Source organism: Plectrocnemia conspersa, unplaced genomic scaffold, assembly GCF_051122295.1.
Source record: "Plectrocnemia conspersa isolate PC_06_02 unplaced genomic scaffold, ASM5112229v1 ptg000004l, whole genome shotgun sequence".
Classification (NCBI taxonomy): Eukaryota; Metazoa; Arthropoda; class Insecta; order Trichoptera; family Polycentropodidae; genus Plectrocnemia; species Plectrocnemia conspersa.
The window spans coordinates 2,773,064-2,800,108 of NW_028277168.1; the positions used below are offsets into that span (position 1 = coordinate 2,773,064).

The 27,045-nt window shown below is 31.3% G+C and overlaps 2 protein-coding genes across 9 annotated transcripts in view; both read left to right on the top strand.

Annotated features, from left to right (window-relative positions):
- LOC148235635 (membrane-associated guanylate kinase, WW and PDZ domain-containing protein 2-like) overlaps positions 1 to 13,804 on the top strand; it is a 33,690-nt gene extending 19,886 nt beyond the window's left edge. Inside the window, exons 2-20 of one of the 8 annotated variants that reach the window (XR_015809395.1) lie at positions 841 to 1,049; positions 5,061 to 5,256; positions 5,439 to 5,647; positions 5,720 to 5,841; positions 5,910 to 6,045; positions 6,165 to 6,411; positions 6,479 to 6,619; positions 7,700 to 7,899; positions 7,973 to 8,067; positions 8,134 to 8,235; positions 8,312 to 8,453; positions 8,525 to 9,237; positions 9,298 to 9,514; positions 9,578 to 9,708; positions 11,915 to 12,090; positions 12,161 to 12,256; positions 12,494 to 12,686; positions 12,760 to 12,879; positions 12,947 to 13,804. Coding sequence is in view for 4 of the 8 variants with exons in the window: in XM_088184809.1 (XP_088040935.1) it covers positions 941 to 1,049; positions 5,061 to 5,256; positions 5,439 to 5,647; positions 5,720 to 5,841; positions 5,910 to 6,045; positions 6,165 to 6,411; positions 6,479 to 6,619; positions 7,700 to 7,899; positions 7,973 to 8,067; positions 8,134 to 8,235; positions 8,312 to 8,453; positions 8,525 to 9,237; positions 9,298 to 9,514; positions 9,578 to 9,708; positions 11,915 to 12,090; positions 12,161 to 12,256; positions 12,494 to 12,672; positions 12,760 to 12,879; positions 12,947 to 13,119 (3,504 nt within the window). In the remaining 4 variants the exon portion in view is untranslated. The remainder of the gene's footprint in view (positions 1 to 840; positions 1,050 to 5,060; positions 5,257 to 5,438; positions 5,648 to 5,719; positions 5,842 to 5,909; positions 6,046 to 6,164; positions 6,412 to 6,478; positions 6,620 to 7,699; positions 7,900 to 7,972; positions 8,068 to 8,133; positions 8,236 to 8,311; positions 8,454 to 8,524; positions 9,238 to 9,297; positions 9,515 to 9,577; positions 9,709 to 11,914; positions 12,091 to 12,160; positions 12,257 to 12,493; positions 12,687 to 12,759; positions 12,880 to 12,946) is intronic. The other 7 variants (XR_015809396.1, XR_015809397.1, XR_015809398.1 and 4 more) reach the window with 7 other exon arrangements.
- Positions 13,805 to 13,859: 55 nt separating this feature from the next.
- The window catches only part of LOC148235636 (trehalase-like), a 30,360-nt gene continuing 17,174 nt past the window's right edge, over positions 13,860 to 27,045 (top strand). Inside the window, exons 1-2 of the mRNA XM_088184988.1 lie at positions 13,860 to 13,994; positions 21,162 to 21,283. The gene's annotated coding sequence lies outside the window, so the exon portion shown is untranslated. The remainder of the gene's footprint in view (positions 13,995 to 21,161; positions 21,284 to 27,045) is intronic.

The following is a 27,045-nucleotide window of genomic DNA, read 5'->3' on the forward strand; positions in this document are numbered from 1 at the left end:
ATTGACGTACCTTATAATTTTATTTAAATAAAATAGCAGTTTATTAATAAAACATTCCTAATTTTAATATTTATATTAAATCTCCATATTTTCTGGAATAAAAATATACCAAATTTTCAACCAGTTCCAATCTATAATTCTCAAAAAAATTAAATGAATTATTATAATTATCTTAGTTTGCTGTTAAAAAAAGTTTTTTTTACCGTTTTTAAATTAATTAATAATTTTATATACATTGACATCGAACTGATGTCACGCTGCGTTTACGTTCTTCTGACACTCACTGACCTCATTTCGAGCGTGTACGAATAATAGCTACAAATGCTAACATTACTTTGAAATTTGATCAATTTTCTGATTGTGATACTACAACCAGTTTTGATGTGACTCAATATTTTATTTGTTTGTTTTGAGAAGCATGATCAACCTTCGATTTGTCATCGAGTCAAGGATAATTCCGTCGACGTGTGGTGATTCTCGGAATCGTCCGCGAGCCGACCTTCGCGTCAGCTGTGACTCAAACAGGAGAATGACCCTAGGGTCCAAACACTGGTCGTTTCTCTCGACCCGTTCCTAGCCCGCGTGTAGGCGCACAACTCTTTCGAGTGTCACATTTGCGTATTTCTCTCCGAATAACTGTATCGCGATCTAGGCCCATTCATTGTTGTGTTGTTATTATCTTTTATATATCCATTGTCTCCCCCCTTTCCCCTCATACGAGATTCCCACACTTATGCTCGGGCAAGTTAACTGCTTCGGCTGTTTATCTCACAGCCAATTATTGCGAGCGTATAATAAACATAAATATTTTTCATAACGTACTGTTGTTTCGTTTTTCAGAAGTGCAACTGTGAAAAACCATGCGCGAGGTGGAGAGATGATGCAAACTGTGTGAAACTCGCACAAAGATGTAACCGTGATTGCGACGAGGCGCACTAGTATGGCCTCACAGACGACGGCTCATAATCAACTGCAAATGTCCGATTCCCAAAGGGATCATGACAAACTGTCGACGGGCGGCTTATCTTCTGGTGGACTATCTGCTGCTGGTAATTTTATTATTTTATAACTGGTAGCTTTCTATGAACAAGCTCATCAAAAATACACATTCTACCATCTTTCTGATAGCTGAAGTATTGAAGAATTCCTGAGACTCTCAAATCTCAATAGAAACGTATCGTCTGGCATTGTCCGGTTAAAACAAAATGCCCATTCTATTGGCTAACTCTCCTTTGTGTCGATTTAGTCAATTGTCAGCAGTACTTAGTGGAATCTTAGTACTAATATTTACAGATATTATTTAAAAAATAGAATAAATCAATAGCTGCGTCTCATACTATACAATACCCTTCCAATACCAACGATCTATATTGATTCATCGCGCTGACCATATTTTTTTTGTAGAATCTGGATGACGGCGGTTCAGAATACTGCGTTAAGAGATCCGAAGGGATATGAATATACTACGTGGTAGTTCTAACTACTTAATAGTTAAGAAGACGATGCTACTGTTGATATATTTTTACTGAGAAAATAGAATCAATTTTACAGCTGATACTATAAAATAGAAAAGTTTAGATAGCACCGTGAAAACCGAGAACAAAATAAACGATCTATACAGATTATTTGGTAACCTCGAGTACTGTTGTGTAGTTCATGAATCGAAGAATAATAAGTTCCTAATGTGAGCAAATAAAGTCGAAGAAGTAATTTTATTGCGCTACTGTCGTTTCTATTTTTATATTTTTCTCATGATTTTTATTTCCTTACATGTGATTATATGTCCCGATTTTTATAATAGCACTATCTGTGACTTATTAATAATTCGATTTTATTTTATTTTTGGCGTGAGAATTTTGGTTCAGATTTTTTTTCAATAGATTGTTTTTGAATAGAATTTTTAATCGCACTATTCTTGTAGGACTTTCTTGAATTGTGACGCACAGATAAGTCATTTTAGCCTCTTCCGGGGTAAGGGGGGGGGGGCAAAAGTTGACCAGTCAGTGGTCGTTTTTTTTATTGTATTTCGATTTTTCTGGCCAAATTCATGGGGGGACAAATGCCGTCGTGATATTGCTAGTGATACCCCATTGTAACGCATTGGGCTAATCCAAATCCCAAATCTTCGTATTATTTTTACAAATTTAATCATCAAGCGAGCAGAGCCACAATAAATAAAATCATTTATCTTAGATCAGAAAGATCATTTCATATTTTTTCAGAGGGGGGGGGGGTGAGGTCAAATTTGGTCAGTCAGTGGTGGTTTTTTTAGTATTTCGATTTATTTAAACGGCATCAAAATATGTTTAGATATCACGTCAAAAGCAATAAAATCGTGCCGTCGCCGTCGCAGAAGAAGCGCTCGGTAATCTAGCGTTCATATTAAGACTTTTGATAACAATATTACGACTTACAATAACTGAGAATCGAATGAAGCACATATAAACCGAATTTTGACCAATAGGAGGGCGCAATAAACAATTATCACTTCTCAGAAGTCAAAAATCCATGTCATAAGCAATAAAATCGTGTCGGCGCCGTCGCAGTGGGAACGCTAGGTAACGATTTTATTGCTTTTGACGTGAATTTTTGACTTCTGAGAAGTGATAATTGTTTTTGCGCCTTTCTATCGATCAAAATTCGGTTTGAATATACTTCGACCAAAACTCTCATATCAGAAGTCATTAATAATATCGGTAAGGATAGTTATCATATTTTTAAAACAGTGTAATATCAAAACTATGGAGTAATATGCGAGATGCGACTTCTGTCTGTACTTCTTCTTCTGCTTATTTTCCCCTGAAAATTTTTTTTTGTACTTTTGCAACTATAATTAGTTTTTGAGCTTTCATTAGGTTTGGTTTGGGTTTAAACAGAAAATGTACGTTTCACAACTGTCAAATCGAGTTTCATAGACATCTTAGAACAACATATAATTTCATATCAGTAAAGTTATATTTTCGCTAATAAAAATATAATCTACTGGTGAAAATGTATTTGGACTTCACTAGTGAAAATATAACTTCACTGAATAATACAACCATTCATACATTGCATGTTAATAAATAATGATAAGTACCTAAATGTATATATTACAACGTATAGAAAAGTTGATTCATATAATTTTACTAGCAGCTGCCAGATAAATTATATTTTACCGGTAAAAATATATATCTTCCAGTGAAAATGTACTGTTTTTTTAGATTTTCTTTTAAAGATAACCTGAAAATTTCTGTTTTAGAATCAGGAACGTGATTTCAGATTTTTCGATGGAGTGGGGGGGGGGGCAAAAGTTGGCCAGTCAGTGATCGGTTTGTTTAATATTTTGCTTGCATTAAAATTCATATTATTTCATTAAATGACATGCATTTTTCTGTACAAATTCAAGGGGGGGGCATATGCCTCTTACGCCCCCATAAATCACGTTCCTGGTGACGCATTATTGATAGGTGTGCGCGTAAATGAAGGGTGCATTTATTTTGGAAGAATGTTTTTTTTTAAGCTTATCAACGATTTGAGCAACATTAATTGTTTTAGATTCTCGTGGATTACATTAAAATATTATGATTATACTGTGGAACATATTTAATTAATATAAAAATGTTGTTATAACGATGTATTTTAAAGTTGAAACAATTATATTTTCTGTACTAAAATCGCTATCAAAAATGTATTTTTTTTAGAAAATGTAATATTAGGGAAAAATTAAATGTGCACGGATTTATGCGTCCTTGGGAAATTGCTGCACATATTTTTACTTTTTCTAAAAAAACGGAATAATTTGTATATGCCACTTAATTATTGCTCTTCAATTTAATAATGTGTCAGTGAGATGGCAATTAGTAATTATTATATATTATAATTCTAATCAATAATCACAGATTAGGTTTTCCTAGATTTTTCTAATCTCACGGATGAATATTGTAGATTTTCACTAAATTTCCATAATTCGAAAATAATATTTTTTAAGCTTTATTACCCGGTTTTTAATATTAGAAATAATACTCAAAATTTTAATTATACGATTAACATTTTGATTTGAAATCTCATTAGTTACCAATAAAACGAGATGAAATATTTTAATAGTCACTACCTATACACTGCCAGTTAAAAGTTTAAGAAAAACCATTTTTTTTATGATTCTTTTATTATGCCTTAAATAAATAAATAAATACAAAATTATATAAGGGATAAAACATATATTTTTCATTAAAACTTAGAATTACAAATTTAATTATTGGGCGTTGTAAGTTTTCTATTTCATTTACTAGATATTAGTATATGCTAATATATATTATATTTGACGTTATCCTAGGTCTTCCTGGACGATTTCCATCACGAGTTAGTCCTGCAATGCCGTCTAAAAATCATGCAATGCCAATGTTGAATTTTGCTCTCCATATGAAGAGTAATAATTGAAGCTCTTTTTTTAAGTGTCAGATTATTTTTCCGCTCTATATAGCAAAAGAATTTAAACTTGAACATCAGCAAAAGCAACGCGTGTAAAAGGTCCATTGGTTTCAATGAAACTAAATTAAAACCGAAACAAATAGCTTCGAATGCATGTCAATAAATGTGCAGAGATAAAAAATTAAACGAATCATTAAACCTTCATTGGCATCTGAACCACTTCAGTTACGCTTGTCCGCATTTACGCTTTGTAAAATAAGAAAGAGCGATTAAAAAAAATGTAATATAATATTATTATGGTAAATATAAATATTAGTTCATTCCTTAATTTGGTATATATATTTTTTTATTATTTAAAATAAATAAGGGTGAATTAGTGACATGAACATCATTGCGTGCAAAAAAATAATAAGATATATTACAGTATGTGTCATCGGCTTTAGCTGGTGAAGTAAAACTTGCCCTATTCTACGTAATAAAAGAGCGGACACAAATTTAAAAATATGTAGCAACTGGAATAAGTCACATTAGTTGCTTAAAAATAATGTTACCCATTTTAACTTAAAATAAAATATTTCATTAGTTTGGTATAATCCATGTGTGAATGTCTGAGAACAAAACTTACGTACAAATAAATATTTTTGTCTTAGGATTATCAACTGTAGGATCAGTTTCATCGGCGACAACAGTAGCTGCTGCTGCAGCTGAGGAAAGACCATTAAGATTCGGAGGCAGTTCTTCGTGTTCTTCTACAAAAGTCGATAAAGAGGATGACTTTACACTAGGTGCTCTTCCTCCTTTGTGGGAGAAAGCTTATACGGCCAACGGAGAAGTTTATTTTATTGAGTAAGTATTAAATACTTAAACTATCCAATAACTCATCTAATTACACTCTACCATATTTACATTTAGGTGACATTTACATTACATTTAACAATACATTATCTGATGACAAGTGCTTAACCTTAATGAACATGACGATGATACAAAAACAACCGTTTATTTAACACTTTATTTTCTTTCTTTAGTCATAATACGGGTACTTCTCACTGGCTCGATCCTCGCCTATCGCGGTTTCGTAAGAAATCTCTAGCCGAATGCCGAGAAGACGAACTGCCCTTCGGATGGGAGCGAATAGAATGTCCTCGGTACGGAGCCTACTTCATTGATCACGTCAACAGACGCACCCAGTATGAAAACCCAGTTTTGCAGGCAAAACGAAGCATGAGGGCCAGCGGTGAGTACAAAAATAAATGTCACTTAGACCGAATTGTTAATAAATTTAATAACGTGAATTCGGTTTGATCAGATTTGGGAAGCGTCGAGAGGGAAGTTGACAATGAGGGTTTAGCTCTACGTTCTATGCTTTCAAGGGACCCGTCGCAACTCACCGGACATAGATTTACAGTCACTCTATTGAAATCCTCACAGGTTCGTCTCTATTATAAATACATAAATATATTTTATTTTTCTTATAATTTTTTTTGTGTATAATAAAGGGTCTCGGTTTCACTTTGGTTGGTGGCGCAAGTGATACTGTCGACGACGCTAGCGAGGTACAGTCCTCAGCCGTATTATGCGACGACTTCTTACAGATCAAATCAATCGTTCCTAACAGTCCGGCGTGGCTCGATGGTAAAATTATATTTTTATATGTTACTAATATTCATATACTTCAATCGATTGTTTTATTTATACATTATTATAAATAAAATCAATCATGATAGAAGCATTCATTTCTTATTATATTTTAGGTGCTTTAAGAACGGGAGACTTATTAGTTCGAGTCGGCAGCACTTGCGTACTCGGCGTAGGTCATGCTAGAGTCGCTAGATTATTTCAAGACATTCCTCCGGGAACTTCAGTCACGTTAGAGTTATGCAGAGGGTATCCGTTACCGTTCGATCCGAATGATCCTAACACCAGAGTGCTAACGACTGTAGCAGTCGAAGGAGGTAACTCTTCGAGGATGAGGCACTTGACCGACGAGTTACGAGAAAGGTTAATTGAAGGAAAATTAATGTCTTATAGGTGTATGATTATCTTATTGTTTGTATATTCGTTTTAGATTTAATTTGGACGACGGTGATAAACAATCGCAAAACAGTAGCTTAGATAGAACGAGCCGATCTGCCATGAATCGTTCTTATGAACGAGAACACTTAGATGAACCTGAAGATATACTAGATAGAACGAATCATATTGATAGGTAAGATTAATACATTTTATCTCGTGTATTTTATTTGTCAAAGCACCATTGTTCGATTGTTGCTTTCTACTAGACGATTATGTAGGTAATTGAATAATGGCAACAATTTAAATGGTTAAAATTTAAATCAACGTGCGTCAGAATAATAATATAATCTCAGTTAGAATATTATTATTTAGGATCATAATAATTTATCAAATGGTTAGAATAAAAATATTATTCAGGGTCAGAATAAATATCAAATTAACATCTTACCATACGTCAACATAAAACGGACCTTGAGGTTAAAATACAGACTATATCATATAAATACTGGCTATTCTTTATAAATACTGACTAATGAACTGTAAAAAAAAAATTCTGATCATCTGTCAAAATAATTCTTACCATTTAATATAAATTCCGACCAATTAATATTAATTCTGAGCAACTAATATTTATTCTGACTGATGTATTCTGACCGTCTATTAAAAATTCTGACCCGAAAAATACAAATCATTTTTTTATACGGAGTTGAAATAATTGCCTGGCTATTCTTAATAAATACTGACCATCTGTCAAAATAATTCTTACCATTCAATATAAATTCTGATCATTCCACTTTAAATTCTAGCCATTAACCCCTTCCCGTTCATGCCTTAATTAACTCGGAAATTTGTATTTTGTGAATTTTCATCTCAAAAATCAGCAAATTTCTCGAGAAAATTATCATAGTCTTTTTTGTTAAAATTTATATTTATATGAATAGTTTTAAATGTTTACAATGGTTGTATATTTTTATACCGCTGCATAGGAAAGGGTGGGTCCGTGGAAGATTTTTTTTACTTATTTTTAAAAAGTTCAATGACCTGGTAGTTGTTAAATATAAATTCTGACCATCTTATATTTATTCTGGCCGCTTATATTCTTACCTTTTAAAATTCTGACATATCATCTGTGGAGGGAAGGAGTTTCTAGGAACCTAAACATCTATCTTGTAATGCGGTTCTTATCTAGTTCCAAAAGCTGTGTTTATCTTCATCGCTCGCTAAAGTATAATGATTCCTAATATAATTAAACATAACGTTATATTTGTTTTAGATCTTTTGAACTCGAGCATCGAATGAGTCAACTCAATAGATCATTTGACTTCGATAGATTGACAACAGTACGATCCTCTGCTGCGAATAGATCATACGATCTTGACAGTAGGTCAGATCCGTTAATGATCGATAGATTACCGACTCGATGTCCCTCAGCCGATCATTTACTCCTAGATAGTGTATCGAGTCCTTATATGCGTAAGTAATTCACACTAATCTCTGTTTATACGTAATAGAATCAACACTAAATTTATTACTATTATCATTTTAGAAGAAGGAGGTGTTCTTAGTCTTCGATTGATGAAAGGCGCCGCCGGTTTTGGATTCACAATAGCTGATAGTGTTCACGGGCAAAAGGTTAAAAAGGTATATTTAGATACTCTTATTGTTTAAAGTATGTATAATTCTAATTGTTGTTTTTTTTAAACAAAGGTGCTCGATCGTGTCAGGTGTGGTGGACTCCGAGAAGGAGATTTGCTCGTATCAATCAATCAGACTTCCGTGACTAACATGTCACACGCTCATGTTGTTCAGGTATGAATTCCAATTGTTTCGTATACTATATTAATAGATTTGATATAGTGTAATCAATCCTGAATTTTTATCGTAGGTTTTAAAAGATTGCCCTCAAAAAAAAGAAGCTACCATCAAAGTCGTCCGAAGACCAGGATATCACTCTAAATCTACAGCGACAAACGGTCAAACTAAACCAGCCGGAAACACCAAATCAAAATTAGCCAAAGACATCACAAGTGAGTATATATTGAAAGGAGCAAAGTATGCTTTTAAATGACATTCTCTTTAATATTGATTATTGTTTTAGATCTATTTAGAAGTAAGACGCCGACGGCAGATCTGTACAGCACGCAACAGAAAGAAGTTCTACCGTCTCGACCGAAAACTCCATTAGTCGACACCAGAAACATGAGCGCGGCAGATAATTATATAAATTTAGGCTTAGGTTATAGTCAAGAAGATTTGACTTCGGCTTCGGGTCTGAATCCGCAACAAATCTCTCCAAATTCATCGACTTCGTATAAATTCTTGAAAAAGCGACGGAACAGCACTAATCTAAACAATCCGCAATCATTGCAATCGATACACAACAGTTCGAACAGCATCGCTCAAAACAGCGGAAGTCTAGATATCAACTCGAACGGAAATATAAATTCGTCCATGAGGGGAACACCGACACACTTTAGAGGCCCGGGAGTCGGAGCCACGATTAACGGGAATGGTTCAATTGATGATCAAAACGATCGAGTATCGGCCGTTTTGCCTCTAGTTCAAACAATGACGTTAAACGAATCGAACATAGCAGCAGCGTACGGATCTGTAACAGCTAATAACAATGCTAATAGTATAGCCGGTGAATCTAGCGACAACGGAGGCTTTTTGGAAGAAGGACCGACGGCGTCGGCTGTGTCTGTCGGTACCGGTGGTAGCGGAAGAGGATCTGCAGCTGGATGCTTTAGCTGCTATAATCCAGGATCGACGGATTCACCATTGGTTACTAGAAATCATTCACATCAAAAGGTATGCATAAAAAAATATAAAGAGCTACAGATATATTTTTAATCAAATCAACTGTTACAGAATCTATTATTGACATCGTCTCGTCACAATTACGATGTAATATCACCCGTTCCTGCAAATTGGGGTCCGGTCGATATGAATAATCAGATTGAAGAAATTATCGATCCGGAAGCGGATCTAATGGTTGTATTAGCGCGTGGGGCAACCGGATTTGGTTTTAGAATTGTCGGTGGAACAGAAGAAGGCTCACAAGTGGCCGTCGGAAACATTGTTCCAGGTACTATATTAATTTATAATGCGATAGAAAAAGGTTTTATATTAATATTAATTTATTTCTCAGGTGGTCCTTGTGATTGCGATGGGCGGATTTGTCCTGGTGATTTATTGACGTCTGTCGATGGAGTCAGCACTCTTGGAGTATCACATAGAGCTGCCGTTGCGAGTGTTTGTAGAGCGGCTGTTAATGGACAGGTTATTTATTTTTAACGTTTTAGCTTTAGAATGAGCATTTCGTGACCTTGTGACTATTATCATTGAGAAAGCAAGATAGATTAGGAATTTATGCCGTTTTAAAATATTCCAAATAATAAAAAGACTAGATAAGCAAAATGGTAATATAATATATTACACATATCCCCGTACTCTTGACAAAAGACGGATTGCCGGCCGTCAAACTACTGAACTATGTTAAGGTATTTTTACCTGTTTCGGATAAAAATATCAAGAAATGAAAATCCTTTTTTTATATCCGTGTGTAAAGGTTCTCGTGAATAATATTATAATATCTATGGCAAACGATGCACAGATGCAAAGAGTGATCTGAGACAGGGACGTCATTTGGGATGGGGGCAGATGCTTCCTTTGATTTTTTTCTTTTGCGCTTAGTAATTTATTTTGGTAATATTTTATTCTAACACATATTTTGTTTTATTTCTCAGAATTTAAAACAATCCAGCGAAGATCGAATTATGTATTATGAATCATTATTTCTATTGTTCCATTTTATTGTCATTATATTATTAAAAACGGATGCAATTTAACAGGGAATTATTTTAAGAGATATGTGCATTAAAATAAATACTTTGTTCCATAAAACGAATTATTTGTGTAAGGTAAATCTTCGGATTTTTTCTTTGGAAAAAGATTCGTTGCAGAGTTATTCATCAAATAATATTCTGACCAATAGTAATGCGCTAACAACCTGTTTTATGAAACAATTATTTTATATATTGCTCATTTAAATTGCCCTCATTAATTTGGGAATTTTGACTTTATTGCTGTGACCGCCTAGGATTTAAAAAGTTAAATGCCTGCAAAAATCTCTTGGAACTGCTTAATACTGTTTCAATTGGTGCTTTAAGCTTGAACTCAAATTATACTGATTAGATTAATTACATTTTATATGTTGATGTACGTAAAATATAAATTAAAAATTTTACGGATTTTTTCTTCGGAAAAGGATTTGCTGCAGAGAGTTATTCATGGGGTGTTCATTGCTTTGATCAACGATAATGCACAAACAATTCGTTTTATGGAACAAGTATTTTATATATCAGTCATTTAAATTATCCTCTGAAAAAACTTGTTTTTTCGAGAAAATGATCTAAAAAAAATTTTTTTATTTTTTTATTGTTTATTATTTACCTTAAAAATACATTATTTTAAACAGCTTTTAAAAAATATTTCAGGCATGAAATAATATCTAAAAGTTAAAAAGTCATAACTTCGTTAAAAATAATCTTAAGTAAACAACGTTTAAAAATAAAAATTAAATTAAATAAAATAATAAAAAAAATGTTCTTTATATATTTTTTTTATATATGTTGAATATAAAAAAATTGAGATCTAATCCGCTATCTTATTTCAAATTTTGTAAAAAATCTTAGAAAAAAAATTTAAATGGTAAAATTGATTAAAAAAAATATTTTTTCAATTTATTTTAGCTCTGTTTAAAAGAGCCCTAAATAAAAAGGTAAAGTTTTATAATATATTAAAATAATATAAAATTAAAATTAATAATTCCATTGGAATTCTAAGGGTTAAATATGGCAGTCAGAATACAAACTTCTCAGCAGCATAATAGGCTCATCAACTAGGTTTTTTTGCAGTAGTAATCCACTTTACTTAAGGGAATTATTTTGTTTCAAAATGGTGCCAATTCAAAAAATTAAAAAGATCATAACTGCGTTAAAATATCCTACCTAAATAGTAATATGTTAGCTAAGTTCATTAGCCAGCCTGATCTGCCATCCTTTAAAGCCAATTATTTGACAAATGTTTTGAATATAAGACCATCCTTCCCATCTTGCTTTCAAGTAGTTATTGGCTTCAGATGCATGTATATTTATAATTTTATAAATAAAGCAAATTTGTAACTTCAGAAAAGCTTGATAATAATTTTAAATGTCATGTATTAAACATGAACTAAAGATATTTTAAACTTTACTTAATTTTTTACCTAAGAAAGAACTTTCTATCCCTTTGGATATAAGCAAAAAAATTATACAAGCTTGCAAGAAGTACTTCACCAAACCTAAGCAGAAAATTATTGGATTGCAAATCCTTTTATATATTACGATAGTATTTATAAATAAAACAACTGGGACTAAATGTTATAATTAGTGAATAGGAAAGCAATATACATATGTTCTAATATAATTTATTTTAATGTTTTCAGGTCACGTTGGGAATAAAAAAGAACCGAAACAATAACATGATGATGCACAATAACACTATAATGCCAATAAGAAATCCTCAACAAACTTATATTGCACCCATTCAACAGAATCACCTTCTTCTCGATAACGGACACAGTAACTCGGACGATCCTGGTGGCAGTTCTAGACAGTACATGTAATTTTTAATTCTTACATCATATTGTTATCATTTCAGCAGTGTATATTTATAATCAATATTTTTACAGGCACTCAAATTCCAATAATTCCGGAAGTCTATATTATAACTACTATCCTGAAAATAATTACGCTCTAAATGGGAATTCGTATTCAGGGCATGAAAGGTAATAGTAATCAGTAATAAAAAATGAGCAATATATAAAATAATTGTTCTATAAAACGAATTGTTTGTGCATTACTGTTGGACAGATTGGGTTTGATCAGAACAGTGAATCCTTTTCCGAATACATAAATGCACAAATAATTTGTTTTATGGAACAAAGTATTTATTTAAATGCACATATATTTTTAAATAATTCCGCACCCATAAAAATTGAATTGTTTTTATTATGTTTTTTTAGGCTTTCATCTCACGCAAATTATGACCAACCTGACGGAATATCGCCGTACTCGCCTTACTACAACCAAAGCAGTCCCGGTTACCGCTTGCCAGTTTCCAGCTTTCCGAAACCAGCATCGCAAATGCCTTACTCGTCACCCCACCTCGGCTACAGTGGCGACTCTGGCTTGAGTGACGTTGGTAAATTAAAAATTGTATAACACGCGTCGGTATTTATCGCTTTAGATTCATTGAACTTGTATATAACTGAACAATAACGTCCCATAGGACAATACGGAAACATACCAGCCGGAAGCGTCCCCTACGATGTGGTAGTACAGCGGAGCGAGAACGAGGGATTTGGATTCGTCATAATATCGTCGACCAACAAAGCGACTAGTTCTATAGGTATTGTATTAATATAAAATTCAGCACTTGTAAATTTTAATTAATTAATTATATGATGAATCTTCAGGTCAATTGATAGCAGGATCACCGGCAGCTCGATGCGGACTTTTGCACGTCGGCGACACTATTCTTGCCATTAATCACTCACTGATACGTGACTTACCACACAACGATATAGTTACACTCATAAAGCACAGCGGATACAGTGTAACGCTCACAATCCAAAGTGCGACACATTGAAAGTTATAAAAAAAATGTTTATTATTTATTACGGGACCAAGATTAAGGTCACATTATTATAATCATTAATAATAATTATTTTAAGATGAGTTTATTATTAACGATTAACAAAAATATATCTTTAATGATCTCCCATGTATAAATTATCTACTTAAAAAACTCATGTGCCTCTTTTCCGTTCCAGGGTTGCCGTGTTGGCAACCTTGTATGTAAATCGTAATGAACTAACAGTAGATCATAATGTAAATTATACATAATTATAAATAGATCGCTCTTTGACTACATATATACATTTATATATAATTGTACATTTTATAATTAATTAACTCCCCCACGATCAATTATTATGCATGTGTAGGGTAATGAACCAGAAGACTGTTAATTTGTTCATCGTGCCTTAAATCGGATTTTCAAATATCAAATGTAATTTGTATATATCGCATATGTTAAGACAATGATTGTATTTTTATAATATAATGCTTGGCGAATATCACTTAATTTTTGTTATACTTATGTCGATTGTAAGTTGTTACATATGTTTATTATATTATGTATTATTTTTAAACCCATATAATTTATTTTGAAATGAATTAAAAAACATGTTAAGTAATCGTTGATATTCATATATTCATTTTATATACTGTACCAATGATCTGCAATAAAATTTATTTGATATATGGCCGAATTGTAATGTTTTATGACCGACCTCTTTCCTTTGAAAAAAAACACATCCTTTTGACAGTCGCTGCATTCCTTTCGTAGTGGACGTGTTAATAAGTCGTTTTCTCTCCTTGCCATGGAAGTACGTTTGAAGTAATGTTGGACGAAGACCGGATTTAGCCATAAGCTCGATGGGCGCATGCGCGGAACGAACGGTAAAATATTTAAATATTAATTGATAATGGACAATAATCTGTGTATTCAGACGCAAAAAATAAATCTAAAGCAAAATGATCGTAAATTTACATTCATAAACCATCGCACAGTTTAATGTCACGTTCACGGTTATTGCTATCGATATTATGAAAGAGCGGCGGCAAACATTTTGTCGCTGATTTGTATATGCAACACGTGTTATTTTGCCAGTCATGCATAATATGCAAACACATAAAGATCATCTGCTTTGCTTTATCTACATCAATCATTTAATTAAGATGAATGTACAAACGACGTTCAGTCGTTTTGAACGATTTTATATCATTCTTATACGAATCTGATTGTAAAATAAAATTTAGTTGGGAGCATAGCTAAATTTATTATAATATATTATTGTGTAACAAAAATTACGCTTAATTTTTTTAGGCAACAGAATTTAAATCAACTTTGAGTCAAAATCAAATCATTCAGGGTCAGAATAAATATCAAATAGTTAGAATATCAATAGCATACGGCCGGAATAAAAATATAGGACGATCATGTGAATTAAAAAATAATATAACATTTGTGTATATAAGTAAGCAATAAATTATTTATTTTATAAATATCTAGCTCACATTAAAACTGTTGAACAGGTAAGGTGTGAGCGAATGTTGATCAGAACATTGAACACCCCGTGAATAACTCTCAACTACTCTATTTAATTGCATGTAGGATGCGAAGGTATTCAGAGAGATAAACGAAGCGGGAATAACGACAGAGCGGCTGCCGAGATCACGCTTGGCTTATTTAAGTGTTGACATCTGACAATGTTGCGAGCCCAAACAAACAAATTAGCCCTATAAAACCATGCCTGACTATCTATCAACATAAACTGACCTTGAGGTTAAAATACAGATCATATTATATAAATACTGACCAATGAACTATAATAAATAATGACTGTAAGAAATGCTTCTCACCAGTCCAATTTAAATTCTGATCATCTAATATTTATTCTGGCCGCTTATATTCTGACCTTTTAATATAAATTCTGACCCGAAAAATACGAGCCATTTTTTATACGAAATTAAAAAAATCACTATATCATAAAAAAGGACAAACGCTAGAAAAATAATTCGCACGAACTCGCATACAGTGTAACCGCGACCTTAGGTTAATTTCAAAATTGCAACCAACGAGCAAATAAACATCGCAACCACTCCAGGGAATGGGCTTACTTATTTATAGCAATTGATCATAGAGGGCCGCCAGCGAAACGACCGGATCTCATCAATTTCCAATTTGCCAAGAACCTCAGCTGCTCCAAGGGATAAATAATCCAGTTAGAGTAGGTCAGGAGATTCCTGGTGCGCAATCTTCGACAGGATGTACAATGGAGATGCGCATTATAAGTTCTCTAATAACCGGTTAAAACTTGTTAGGATATGTGCAGTAAAATAAGTCTTCAATGCGATCAAAATGGCATCGTTTTTTATTTCAATATAAATAATTTTACATGCATACTAATTGAATATAATATATGTACACGTTATTGGTGCAGTGGCGTAGCTATGGGGGGGCGGAGGGGGCGGGCCGCCCCGGGCGGCACTTGCTTGGGGGCGGCATATTCGCGATGGGATCGTCTACTGTGGTTCTTATTGGTTACTTATATACATTTACGAATAACAAGAGCTTAATAATAACCAATTTATTATGTTTAGAAATGCTGATTTTATGATCCTACAAAAAATGTATGGGAGGGGGCGGCAATTTTAAAGATCGTCCTGGGCGGCACATAGCCTAGCTACGCCACTGTATTGGTGTAAAACCATTTTCACGTTTACTATTAGTTATTGACTACAATTTGCTAAAAAAATATATTTTAACCTTTCACGTCCAAAGGCATATATGTAATGCCCAATATATTTTCTATTTTCTGAAGCCATTTTAAATGACATGATGATAAAATTTCCAGTATTTTATTTAATTAATTGCTCAGAAATACTTCTATCAATATATTATATAAAAAAATTAAGTAAATTCTAACCATTTTACCTGGAATTATCAAATTACTAAAATTCGTCTTAAATCTGTTAATCCATCGATGGATTTTGGAAACAATTTTTTGACCAGTTTGGTTCCGACTGTAAATTAAAAAGCCAACATATCTGTTATAATTATAATATTGGTTGACGATACCTTTTCGTTTTCTTTTAATTTAGTACTACTACTCAAGCTCGATTCAGTAATAAAAAGAAAACGACAGGTAACCGATTGACGCTATCGTGAAATTGCTTCAGGCGATGCGCTGTTGCCATATGTATGCGTTTAATGAAATTTTCCTTCATTTCCATAGAAAGTCGAGTAATCATTTTCAATTGACATTTTCTATACGTTTTATATATGCATGTGCGACGCTGCTGCCACCTGACGTCGATTTGTCGCAACAATATTTTTTAATTCAAATTGGGTGTTGGCGAACTCTCGAAAGTGAGAGGCGCGTTCGCAGACTTATCTTGGCTTGCTCTGTCCAATGTTGCAATCAAATTTTCATATCGAAGGATCGTGAGTGCGATCGAAATTAGTTTGCGCAACGGTGAGATTACTGAATTAGATTTACTGTTTCTGACGTCAAGCCCATAGTCCAATTAGGTTACAAAATCATTTTGAAATGTCAGACGTTCGTGAGAAAAGTAGCGACAGATGTCGCTAATTTTCCAAATTGGATTTAACACGTTAAATTGCGGCCATTTATCGATTAGTATGTTATTGCCAGGATTACTTTAACCTTAAAGGTTATCGAACGTATAAATCAATTTATTTAATTACAAATTTCAATGTTATTTTTTTATTGCATTTTAACTTATTTTTCTGACATAAAGTTAAATAAATATAAATTATATAGTATTTTTTGATACGCTAAATCAGCGCTGTCCAACTTATCTTAGTCCGTGAGCCATTTTTTCTTTTACAAACAAAAATGTCTGAAGTGACTCTTTTTATATTTTAGCTCATTTTTTTTAATTTCATTTCAAAATCATGAATTGGCAGTGCTGCGTTAAATCATTTTTACTGTTACACTAAAATATATTATTTCAGTGTACGTGTTTTGTAGTGATCAACAAATTGTGAAACCCGACATGTTACGCGTGCGACAAAACGTCACAGATAAAGAGCCTGACGAAAAGTTCACGGTTATTTGATAAAAATATCAATAGCTATGACTTGTTTTTATCACAGTTTAACAGTTTTACATAAAAATGATTTAATATTAAAATGAAATATTACATTTGAAACATTACAGGCTGCTGACGCACTTAAGCGTCATTTTTTCTTTAATGCCCTTTTAAAGCACATCAAAATCTAAAGATAAAATAGCGTAGCGTTCTATGTGCTAACATAATATTCATTTTTGAGGCTATATTTAGAAAAATAAGCGTAAATGGTCCGTTTTTTATAATATTGTTCCCTAATCGATCCAGCTTTATATATAATTAATTGACGTTATAAGGTTTTTGCATAGATCAAAAATTACATTGAAAGGATCGACTGCTGCAAAAAATCTAGAGGCGGCTATTTAATTGATATTGTTTTTCAAAATTAATGAAATACATAAAAAAAATCTGAAGATATTCTTAAATTTGTATTTTTTTTTAAAAAGTTCGGAAACTGATGCTGGATCACTCTTTCGATCCATAAACTTTATTTTTCATCAGTTTACTGTTTGATTTGAGGATCAGTAGTCGTTGTTGATTTAATATAACCGCTATAATATGAAGTTGCTAATACTGTCATAGATTAATGCTATTTATGGTAAAAATGTGGCCTAAATACCCAGATGGAAATGATCCTCAAAAACGCCAATTGTAGAGAAATATTTTTCTTAAAGATAGGAAGAATTTCCAAGAAGCTCGAGGGCTTTGGAATGTACTGCTCTCAAGACGTTGAGTCACACATTGATATTCCGAGTAATGTGCATATACAAATAGGATGTGGATTAAGAAGAACCGTTCATGTGCACTTGCTCCCTGGTAGAAATACTTGCTTTCTGTTTTTAAAAATAAAATAGCATTGCTGATTAAAATTAATAGTTGAGTGTTAATTCGAAAACTTCTGATCTAAAGTATCATTAAATCTATGAATCATCTATTCACATTTTCTCTCATTATAAACTGCCAGATCGACCACTTTTTCCACTCTAAACCGCAATCGTCGTGCAGGCAATTGTATAGGTTAATTATACTGATTATTATTTGAATCCACTAGCATAATTGTGCAGCATAGATATCGACGTAATTGCAATCGCGAAATGCAATACTGCATGCGGGGCGCGGGGAGGGCTGGGAAGGGGCACGACCAAATCGACCAATCGCAAACAGTTGCCAAGAGGCTCGACTCCAGCGGCGCGCAACCGACTGGCACGCGGACTAGAGAAACTGGTTTTTACAAGTACATTCTTAGAACTATCAATTATAATGTAGGTTGCATTCCAGTCGACATACATAATATCACATTATGGCAAAAAATAATTTAATTATTAAATTATTCGTTGCTGCGTTTATATTATTTATACATAAATATCTTTATTTTTTATTTTTCAAGTTTTGTGTTTTACGTCATTTAAGGTGAAATTGCGTCATTGTAAAACACACCTACTTTTGCTATCAGCGACATAGAACATTTGGTCGACGTTTCGCTATTTTTTAAAAATAATCACGCTTTATTTATCTGTTCAAGGTTCATAAGTATATTTTATCTTAGAATGGTACTTAAATTTGTATCTCTGCCTTTATGACTTGTACATATGTTCAGCGTATCAAGCTGTATAAATAATCTCTGTGCTCTATTTTTTATAAGATCATACTAAAGGAAAAGTGTGTTAAATAATATGTTTTCATCTCATTTTATCGTTTTTTGTGACATTGTTTTGGTAGGGACGTGATTTCAGACTTTTCAAGGGAAGTAAAAGTTGGCCAGCCAGTAATGGTTTTTTTAATGCATTTTTATGCCCAAATTCAAGGTCCGTCCCTAATTAAATTCCACATCAAAAGCAATAAAATCGTGCCGTCGCCGTCACAGTGGAAAAACTTTACAACAATATTACGACTTACAATAAGTGAGAATCAAACGAAGCATATCTAAACCAAATTTTGACCAATAGAAAGGCGCAAAAAACAATTTATAGTTATTCAATTTAACTACAAGCATTTTAAAATTTATAGTATAAAATAACTACATTGTAGTTGTTTATTGCATTATAATTAATAATTAAATTTAAAAAAAAATCGGCGAAAACAACTGTATGGTAACCACAGAACAAAGAATATAATGGTAGGTAACTAAAGTGTGCATAAAGGAGCGACGAGGTACAGAGAGTAAAATATATGGTTATCATTAAACTATCACCAAGTCGCTCTACTATCTCAGTAGCCCAGTTACGAACTTTCTCTCGACATTCGTATTCATCCAAATCCCAAATCTTCGTATTATTTTTTCCAAATTTAATCGGCAAGTGTGCGGAGCCGAAATAAATAAAATCGTTTATCCAAGATCAGGAACTTTATTTCATATTTTTCCATAGATACGGGGGGTAGGGGGGCAAAATTTGGTCAGTGATTTGTCGTTTTTTAATATTTCAATTTCATCAAGATTTATAGTATTTCATTAAAGGACATGAAATTTTCTGGTCAAAAGCGAAAACTCTCGGTTAATTAGCGTTTATGATAAGACTTCTTATAACAATATCACGACTTACAATAAGTGAGAATCGAATGAAAGAACAGATACACCGAAACTGAACGCTCGTTACCGAGCGTTCCCACTGCAACAGTGCCAACGCGATTTTATTGCTTTTGGCGTGAATTTGTGACTTCTAAGAAGTGATATTTTTTTTTGCGCCATCCTATTGATCAAAATTCGGTTTGAATACACTTCGACCAATACTCTCATATCAGAAATCCGTACTAATATCGATAAGGATAGCTAACATATTTAACATAATGTAATATACAAATGCAGACAAACCATAGAGCGATATGCGAGGTCTGCCTGTACTTAGTGAGAGATTAGTTGGTTTAGTTTGTATTTTGCACTTGACTTAATGAAAGTTCTAAAACTTAGGTTTGGGTTGGAAGAGCAAATGGACGTTTCGCAACTCAAAGTAAGTTTCATACACATTTTAGTGTAGCATATGATTTCACTAGCGCCTATCAGTTAAAAAATATTTTCGCTAGTGAAAATGTATTTGAACTTCACCGAAAAATTTATACATGTAAATGAATATATTACTACGTATGGAAAATTTTAAATCGTTTAATTTTACTAGAACCAGTCAGATAAATTGTATTTTTTATTAGTAAAAATATATATCTACCGGTGAAAATGTATTCCGATATGATTTAACTGAAATGACATATTCTTAAAAATATTTTAGGGGTATATTGAAGACGGTTTTTTTTAGATTTTATTTGAGGGATAACACGAAAATTTCTGGTTTAGAATCAGGGACGTCATTTTAGTGTTTTCAGAGGGGAGGGGAGATAAAAGTTTGCTAGTCGGTGGGCGTTTTTTTTTTTAATATATTGATTTCATGCTTCTTATATCTATCACCGTAAACATTGTGTTTGGCAAGCTCGATGAGAAGCTGGATAACTGGTATAAATAGAGTATTCTCAAATGGTTAATTCGCTACTCTCTTGGGCACTTTACAGCCCGTATTTGAGTCACTGAGTATCGACAGATTGTCGATACCACCCCATTAGAAACATCAATAAGTATTTTATTGAAACGTATTCAACTTTAAAAATTTGAAAAAAGCACTAAATATAAAATTGTTAAACAAAAAACTTTTACTACCATTATCTTCTTGTAAAATAAAAGCTGTTATGCCATACACAAATGACTCGCTTATCCATTTTCACTAATAACACAGCACCATTAATTAGTTCTTATAGTATAATAAATTACAGAAATCCTCACAGAACATTTTTAAAATATAAAATTTAAATTTAACAATATAAAACGGAAGCCATAAAATATTAAGGATTATTTCATAAATAGCGATAAATAACTAATAAATTTATTGTTGCATGTTCAATCTCACACGATGTCACCATTTTTGCCATTCTCTTAAAGAAAATCAAAATCAATTGGCTAATTTGTAATTTTATTTTATTCATTTCAAGTAATTTTGTTGCGGCTCTTGAACCACCAGTTGGCCATGAATCGGTCCGCAACAGCTGCTAATGTCACTTTGGCACTACAACACGCGCCTTGGACGGAAGAGCACGCAATCGACGGACAGCATGTAAGTTCGCTACTGTGACGTTTTTTGTCGTTGCCATAGTCGTGAATCTCTCAAGGCCGCGATCGCGATTTTCTCACAAGTGCTGCAATTTTCTGTAACTTCCGACGCGTTTTCCGGCCGCCTCAAGGTTTTGCAAACGCAGCAATTTCAGCTCGGAATCTAGAGCATATTCACTCTGTCTTGCACATTTTTTGAAATAAAACATCTAAAGAACGATAGTAGTTGACGACTTTTGTACTACTCGCGCATGCGCACTAAATTGACTTATAATTTTATTATAAATACTTTCATAATACACCTAATGTCTCTACATTGTATTATATAAACAATGTATATTCGTACAATTTATTTTTGTCTGACTGATTTTTCAAATTCATTACAAAAAACAGCTGTCAACTGTCATATATTTATTTATATTATTTGACAAATAATTTTTACTAATCTTAGCTGTTGTAAAGTTAAATATTATCTTATGATTAGTTTTAGCTTTAACCTATATCAAAATAATCCTCAACTTCTGTCCACGTTTACATGACCAATTTATCTACGAAAGCCAAAACATATTCTACTTTTATATATTGCTACAATAAATTCTCTTTAGCTTAATAAACAACTAAAATATTATATAAATTAGTGTAGATATAATATATTTATAGATAGGTATTTATTTTTTTGTTTCTAATGTTACATTCTTGAAGAATTGTATGAAATAAGTGACTATGTATAGAAATAAAAAAAAAATATTTGCTGCATCAGTAATTTAATTTAACTGCCAGTAGTTTTATAATTTAAATAGTCAGTTGTTAAACGGTCACTAATTTTATTAATTTTTTTAATCATTTACTGTTTATTATGTTGTTATAGTCTTAGTGACATTTTAAAGTCACTGGTCATTTATTTTTATTAATAACTGACCGATCAACAACAATGTAGCTGACAATTTATTAGTCTCAATTTAATATATAATTGTAAGTAATTATGCAAAAATAAAATTAATTACTTTTGCTATTTTCGCTCTGATGGTTTAATAATATCAGAGCTTTACTGGCTGTTTGTCAAAAAGTTTTTGGCCATGCATGTATTTATAATATTACTGACCGTTTTAATAAAAAGTTATTGACGATTTAATTCATTGCCCTTAATAATAACCGACCGTTTGAATTTTTTCTGTTGTTAAAACATAAAAATATCAATGTAATATTAAAAAAATGACCCAAAGAACCCTATACTTTTCTTTATTAAAACTGCTATTTATAGGTTTAACATTTAAAAAATTTGCGATGCGCTGCGAAAATACTTTTTTGTATTTTTTTTTATCTTAAATGCTATTTTGACCAAATGTTAGCATTTTATCATACAATAATATGCGTTGTTAGATATGGAATGAAGTGAAATTATTAACTTTTAGCATTTTATCATCCAATAATAAAGAGATATTTTGACCGAATGTTAACATTTTATCATACATTAATATTCATTACTAAATATGGAATGAAATGAAATTATTAACTGACAAAATTTAGTTTGCTGTCATACTTTATTGCTCAGTATGAACAGTCTGTATTAAAAAAAATATTGACCCTATTTGACAAAATTAATGACTATTAATAATTATTAACAGAACCTGTATTTATTCTATTTAATTTGTTGCTCTTCAATAATTACTGACTTTTTATTTAATTTACTGATCCAATAAACATTGTTTTTTTTTTAAAAATAAACAATAATTCTAATTGTACTATAATTTTATGTGTTATATTACTATGATTGGTTAATAACTGCAATTTGAGCTTGATTAACCGTTTATGATAGTGTTACTGACCATTTATAATCATTACCTGACCCTTAAATTCATTTTAAGTTACTAAAATTTTAACTTACTTCAATTACTGATCCAATAAGTATCGGTATTTTTTATGAAAAAAATAAACAATACATCTAGTTGTAGTAAAAAATATTATTTATGTTAATATGACGCAATTTGAGTTTGATTTACTGTCTATGACGAAATTACTGACTATTTAATTAGTTGTATTTTATTAATTACTGACTATTTAAGTTACTAACATTTAACTTAAATTACTGATCTAATAAATATTGATATATTTTTATTTTTGCTTTATATATATAAACATAATGCTTCGTATTACAGTATAAATTTATATTTTATTTTACCATAACTGGTTAATTTCAGCTCTATTTACCGTTTATGACAAAGTTACTGACTATTTATAATTATTTATTTTGTCATTTTTTTTTCTTTTATAATTTTTGACTATTTATTATGGTTACTTATTTTTTTATTAAACTTCAATTACTGATCCAATAAATAGTCAGCCCATTTAATTCATTGTGCTTAAATAATTACTGACTATTTATTTAAGATTCTGAAAATTAATTAAACTTCAATTACTGCATATAACATATTTTGCATATAAGTTTTATGTCCTTAACTCTTTGAGTGGTGAGTTAATTTACACACATTTTTTATTTGTTAGTATGCAGCTGAGAGTGAGTTGAATTTACGTATTATTTCAAAATTATTCTGTTATTATTTATTAAATTATATTTTATATTTATAGTACATAATATAAAAAATCAGTAATTACTAACGTTTAATTAACTTTGATTTATTTTACCGTCTGTATTTTAATATTTAATTTAAATTTTTTCTATTATTAAATTTTGTTCATTTATCTTACATATTTTTATATATATCTATTATTCGGTTTTGGGTATTTTTTTTTAGCAATTCAGAGGCTCTCAATATTTTTTTATAAAATATTTATTTCGTACTCTATAATTTATGGCTATTATTATTTATAAAAATTATTTGCGTTAAATCAAATTACAAGAATTTTTTTATTTTAGTTATATATGTAAATATAAAATTAGCTGGGGTTCCCTTAAAACAGTAAAAGTTTGACCGCCGTACATGTACGGCGGTACCGCTCAGGGTTAAAATAGGTCTATAGCAGAAATCTTCGCTTTACTGACCTTTGTGAAAAATTACCTTTTTAATTATCTATTTATTACTGTTATTTTTAAAAAAAAACTGACATTTAAAATGTCGCCTTATTTTTTCAGATTTTGCTCAAATTTATCGCTAGAATAAAAAAAATATATTTTATTTTAAGGATCCATATACAATTTTTAATTCTTTTTTTATTTTAAATATTATTTGCTTCGAGCAAAACTTCGAAAAACTGTAGATTCATTCAAAATATTCATTGATTTTAATCATATAAAAAGTTTACCGTTATAATGTAAATATTCATCAACACTAAAAAACAGTATAAATGTTTTTTAACTGAGTAAAAAAATCTCAAAAAAACTAAACTGCATAAAATAGAAATTGTTTGTCATGGTTTAAAATTACAATAAAAAATGACATAGAAATCGATTCTATTTTTTTGATTCAAGGACTACAGTATCAGAAACTTTATTATTAGTAGGTATATAATGTTAATTTAATTAAACGTGACTTATGATTTGTTTCATACGTATAGTTTTATCAAAGCGTGACGATTAATATAAATTAATTAATTGTTATATTATAGAATACATTCTTTAGTATAATTGGAACAAACGAGATGAGTGTTTTTGTCGAACAAGTTGCAATTATAAATCTATGCGTCATTGATGTGTTATTTGTTGAAATATAAATGTTACAATTAAATCTATTAATATAATCATCTTGTTATCGGTTACATATCTTTTGACTGAATATTTAGTTACGCATTCAATATTGTTTGTTTATTATTGTATATGGTAGGTACTACAAGCGTCAAATTATTGATACTACTGTATTTAAAAAACGTATTTTTAATCTTATATACTTTTTATATATCGTATAATGCTATGAACCATATCATATAATATTAAAAAAAACAATTAAATTAAATTTATTTACAGTAACGATAATGCAGGTAGTACAAAACAATTTATTATTATAATATAATGAAAGAAATTTAAATTACATATAAATATTGAAATTTTTCAATTATTATATGTATGTATGTACCTACATACATATATTACAATCTATAATTAAATCACAAATGTTTTGTAACTAGGCGAATTGATTGCAAGCTTTTTGTCACAGTTTTTATTGAAAAAATGAATTACATTTTTAAGTTATTAAGAAATTGTTATACTGACAGGCATTCGATTCACTTTAAAATGTTTGCCACATCTAAATAAGTTCATAGCATATGTAAGTGCAAAAAAGTGAACAAATAGCGCAATAAAATGCGCGTGCCACTGCCAGTTTTACGGATTAAATTAACCTAGATTTTTTGTACAGTATGTTCTTTTATTTTGATGATGGCCATTATATAGGATGATCGAACTTTAAGAAAAAAAATACACAAATTTAAGGATATGTTTGGATTTTTTTTATTAATCGAACATTTGCTCATAATATTATGTACGAATTTTACAAAAAATTGTGACGCATACCTATTTTTAAGATAAGCGTTAAACGATAATAAAACGTGGACCTTTCCAACATTTTGTTCCGTTCAACAAACGAATTCTGTGAATTTCGGTCATAGTAGATTCCGCTGACAAGCGTTCTATTCACAAATGTTGAGAAAGAGCATCGCATTGTTTCGCATTTCGGTTGTATTTGCTTAATTATATAAATTGTTTCATTCTAAGATTTTTTCAAATTTCGTTCGAGATAGCATAAACTAATTGGGCGAATAATTCAAATATTCGGATATTAGATTGAGATCCCTATTCCTAAGTCATCGACGATATAATAAAAAAAATGCTTATTGCTAGAGGTCGATCAGCTAGATCGTGAGGTTAGATTGAATATGATTCGTCATAGACAAAATAAGAAATACTCCGCGAAAGTATTTCTATCGCGCACTGCTTAAAGCAGATAAATTTCGAAAACCTTCCGGGATCGTTGATAAGAGAATTTTTACATTCATGTGGCATGTAATCATGATTTTCTTAGCTTAGGCCCGCAAGGTGAGGAGGTTCGTTACGCTTTCCAAAATTTATAAAAGACATGTTTGCTTTTGAGTATTGCGATAAATCCATAGAAAATCATTTTATATATATCCCACCGTACGTGCAGTCTCGTTTCCTAGGGAAGCATTGGTTGAACACACCGTAAATTTCGACATAAAAAGCGGTAAGGGTTGCGTCTATATTGTCGCAATCATAGACTCGCGTCCAATTGCATTTTGTCCAACATGCTATTAAGTAAGTAAAAATTGCCGCTTAATATTTGTTTTGGCAAACATAATATTTTTCAAATATGTATATATGTTTGACTATTTTGTTTTATTAACTGTTTATATATATATATATATTATTTATATTGTTTTTTATTATTAATATTAATTTCGGTGTTATATTAAGTTGCACGATATTAGTAAAATATTTTAATGCGTTTGAAGTTTTAATGCGAACTTACGATTATGAACTATGTATCTCTAAACCGGAAAGTACTATATTTTATTTTTATAAATTAGTTATTTTGTTGATTCCGACGAAAATTCAAAATATGTATATATTTTAATTTTATTTTTTATATTAAAAAAATGTCGAAAACAAAACAACAAACTTACCTACCTACATTATATTTTTTGTAAGTTACATTTACCTATAAATTTGCAGCCGAACGTTCTGTAAAAATGCTATCGACAAACTTTGATAAGTATGGTCATCAGACAAGTTGGATTTTTTTGAGGTTTGAAAATCCCTGTTGAAACCCTTTATCGTAAAGGAAATGAATTGTGGCT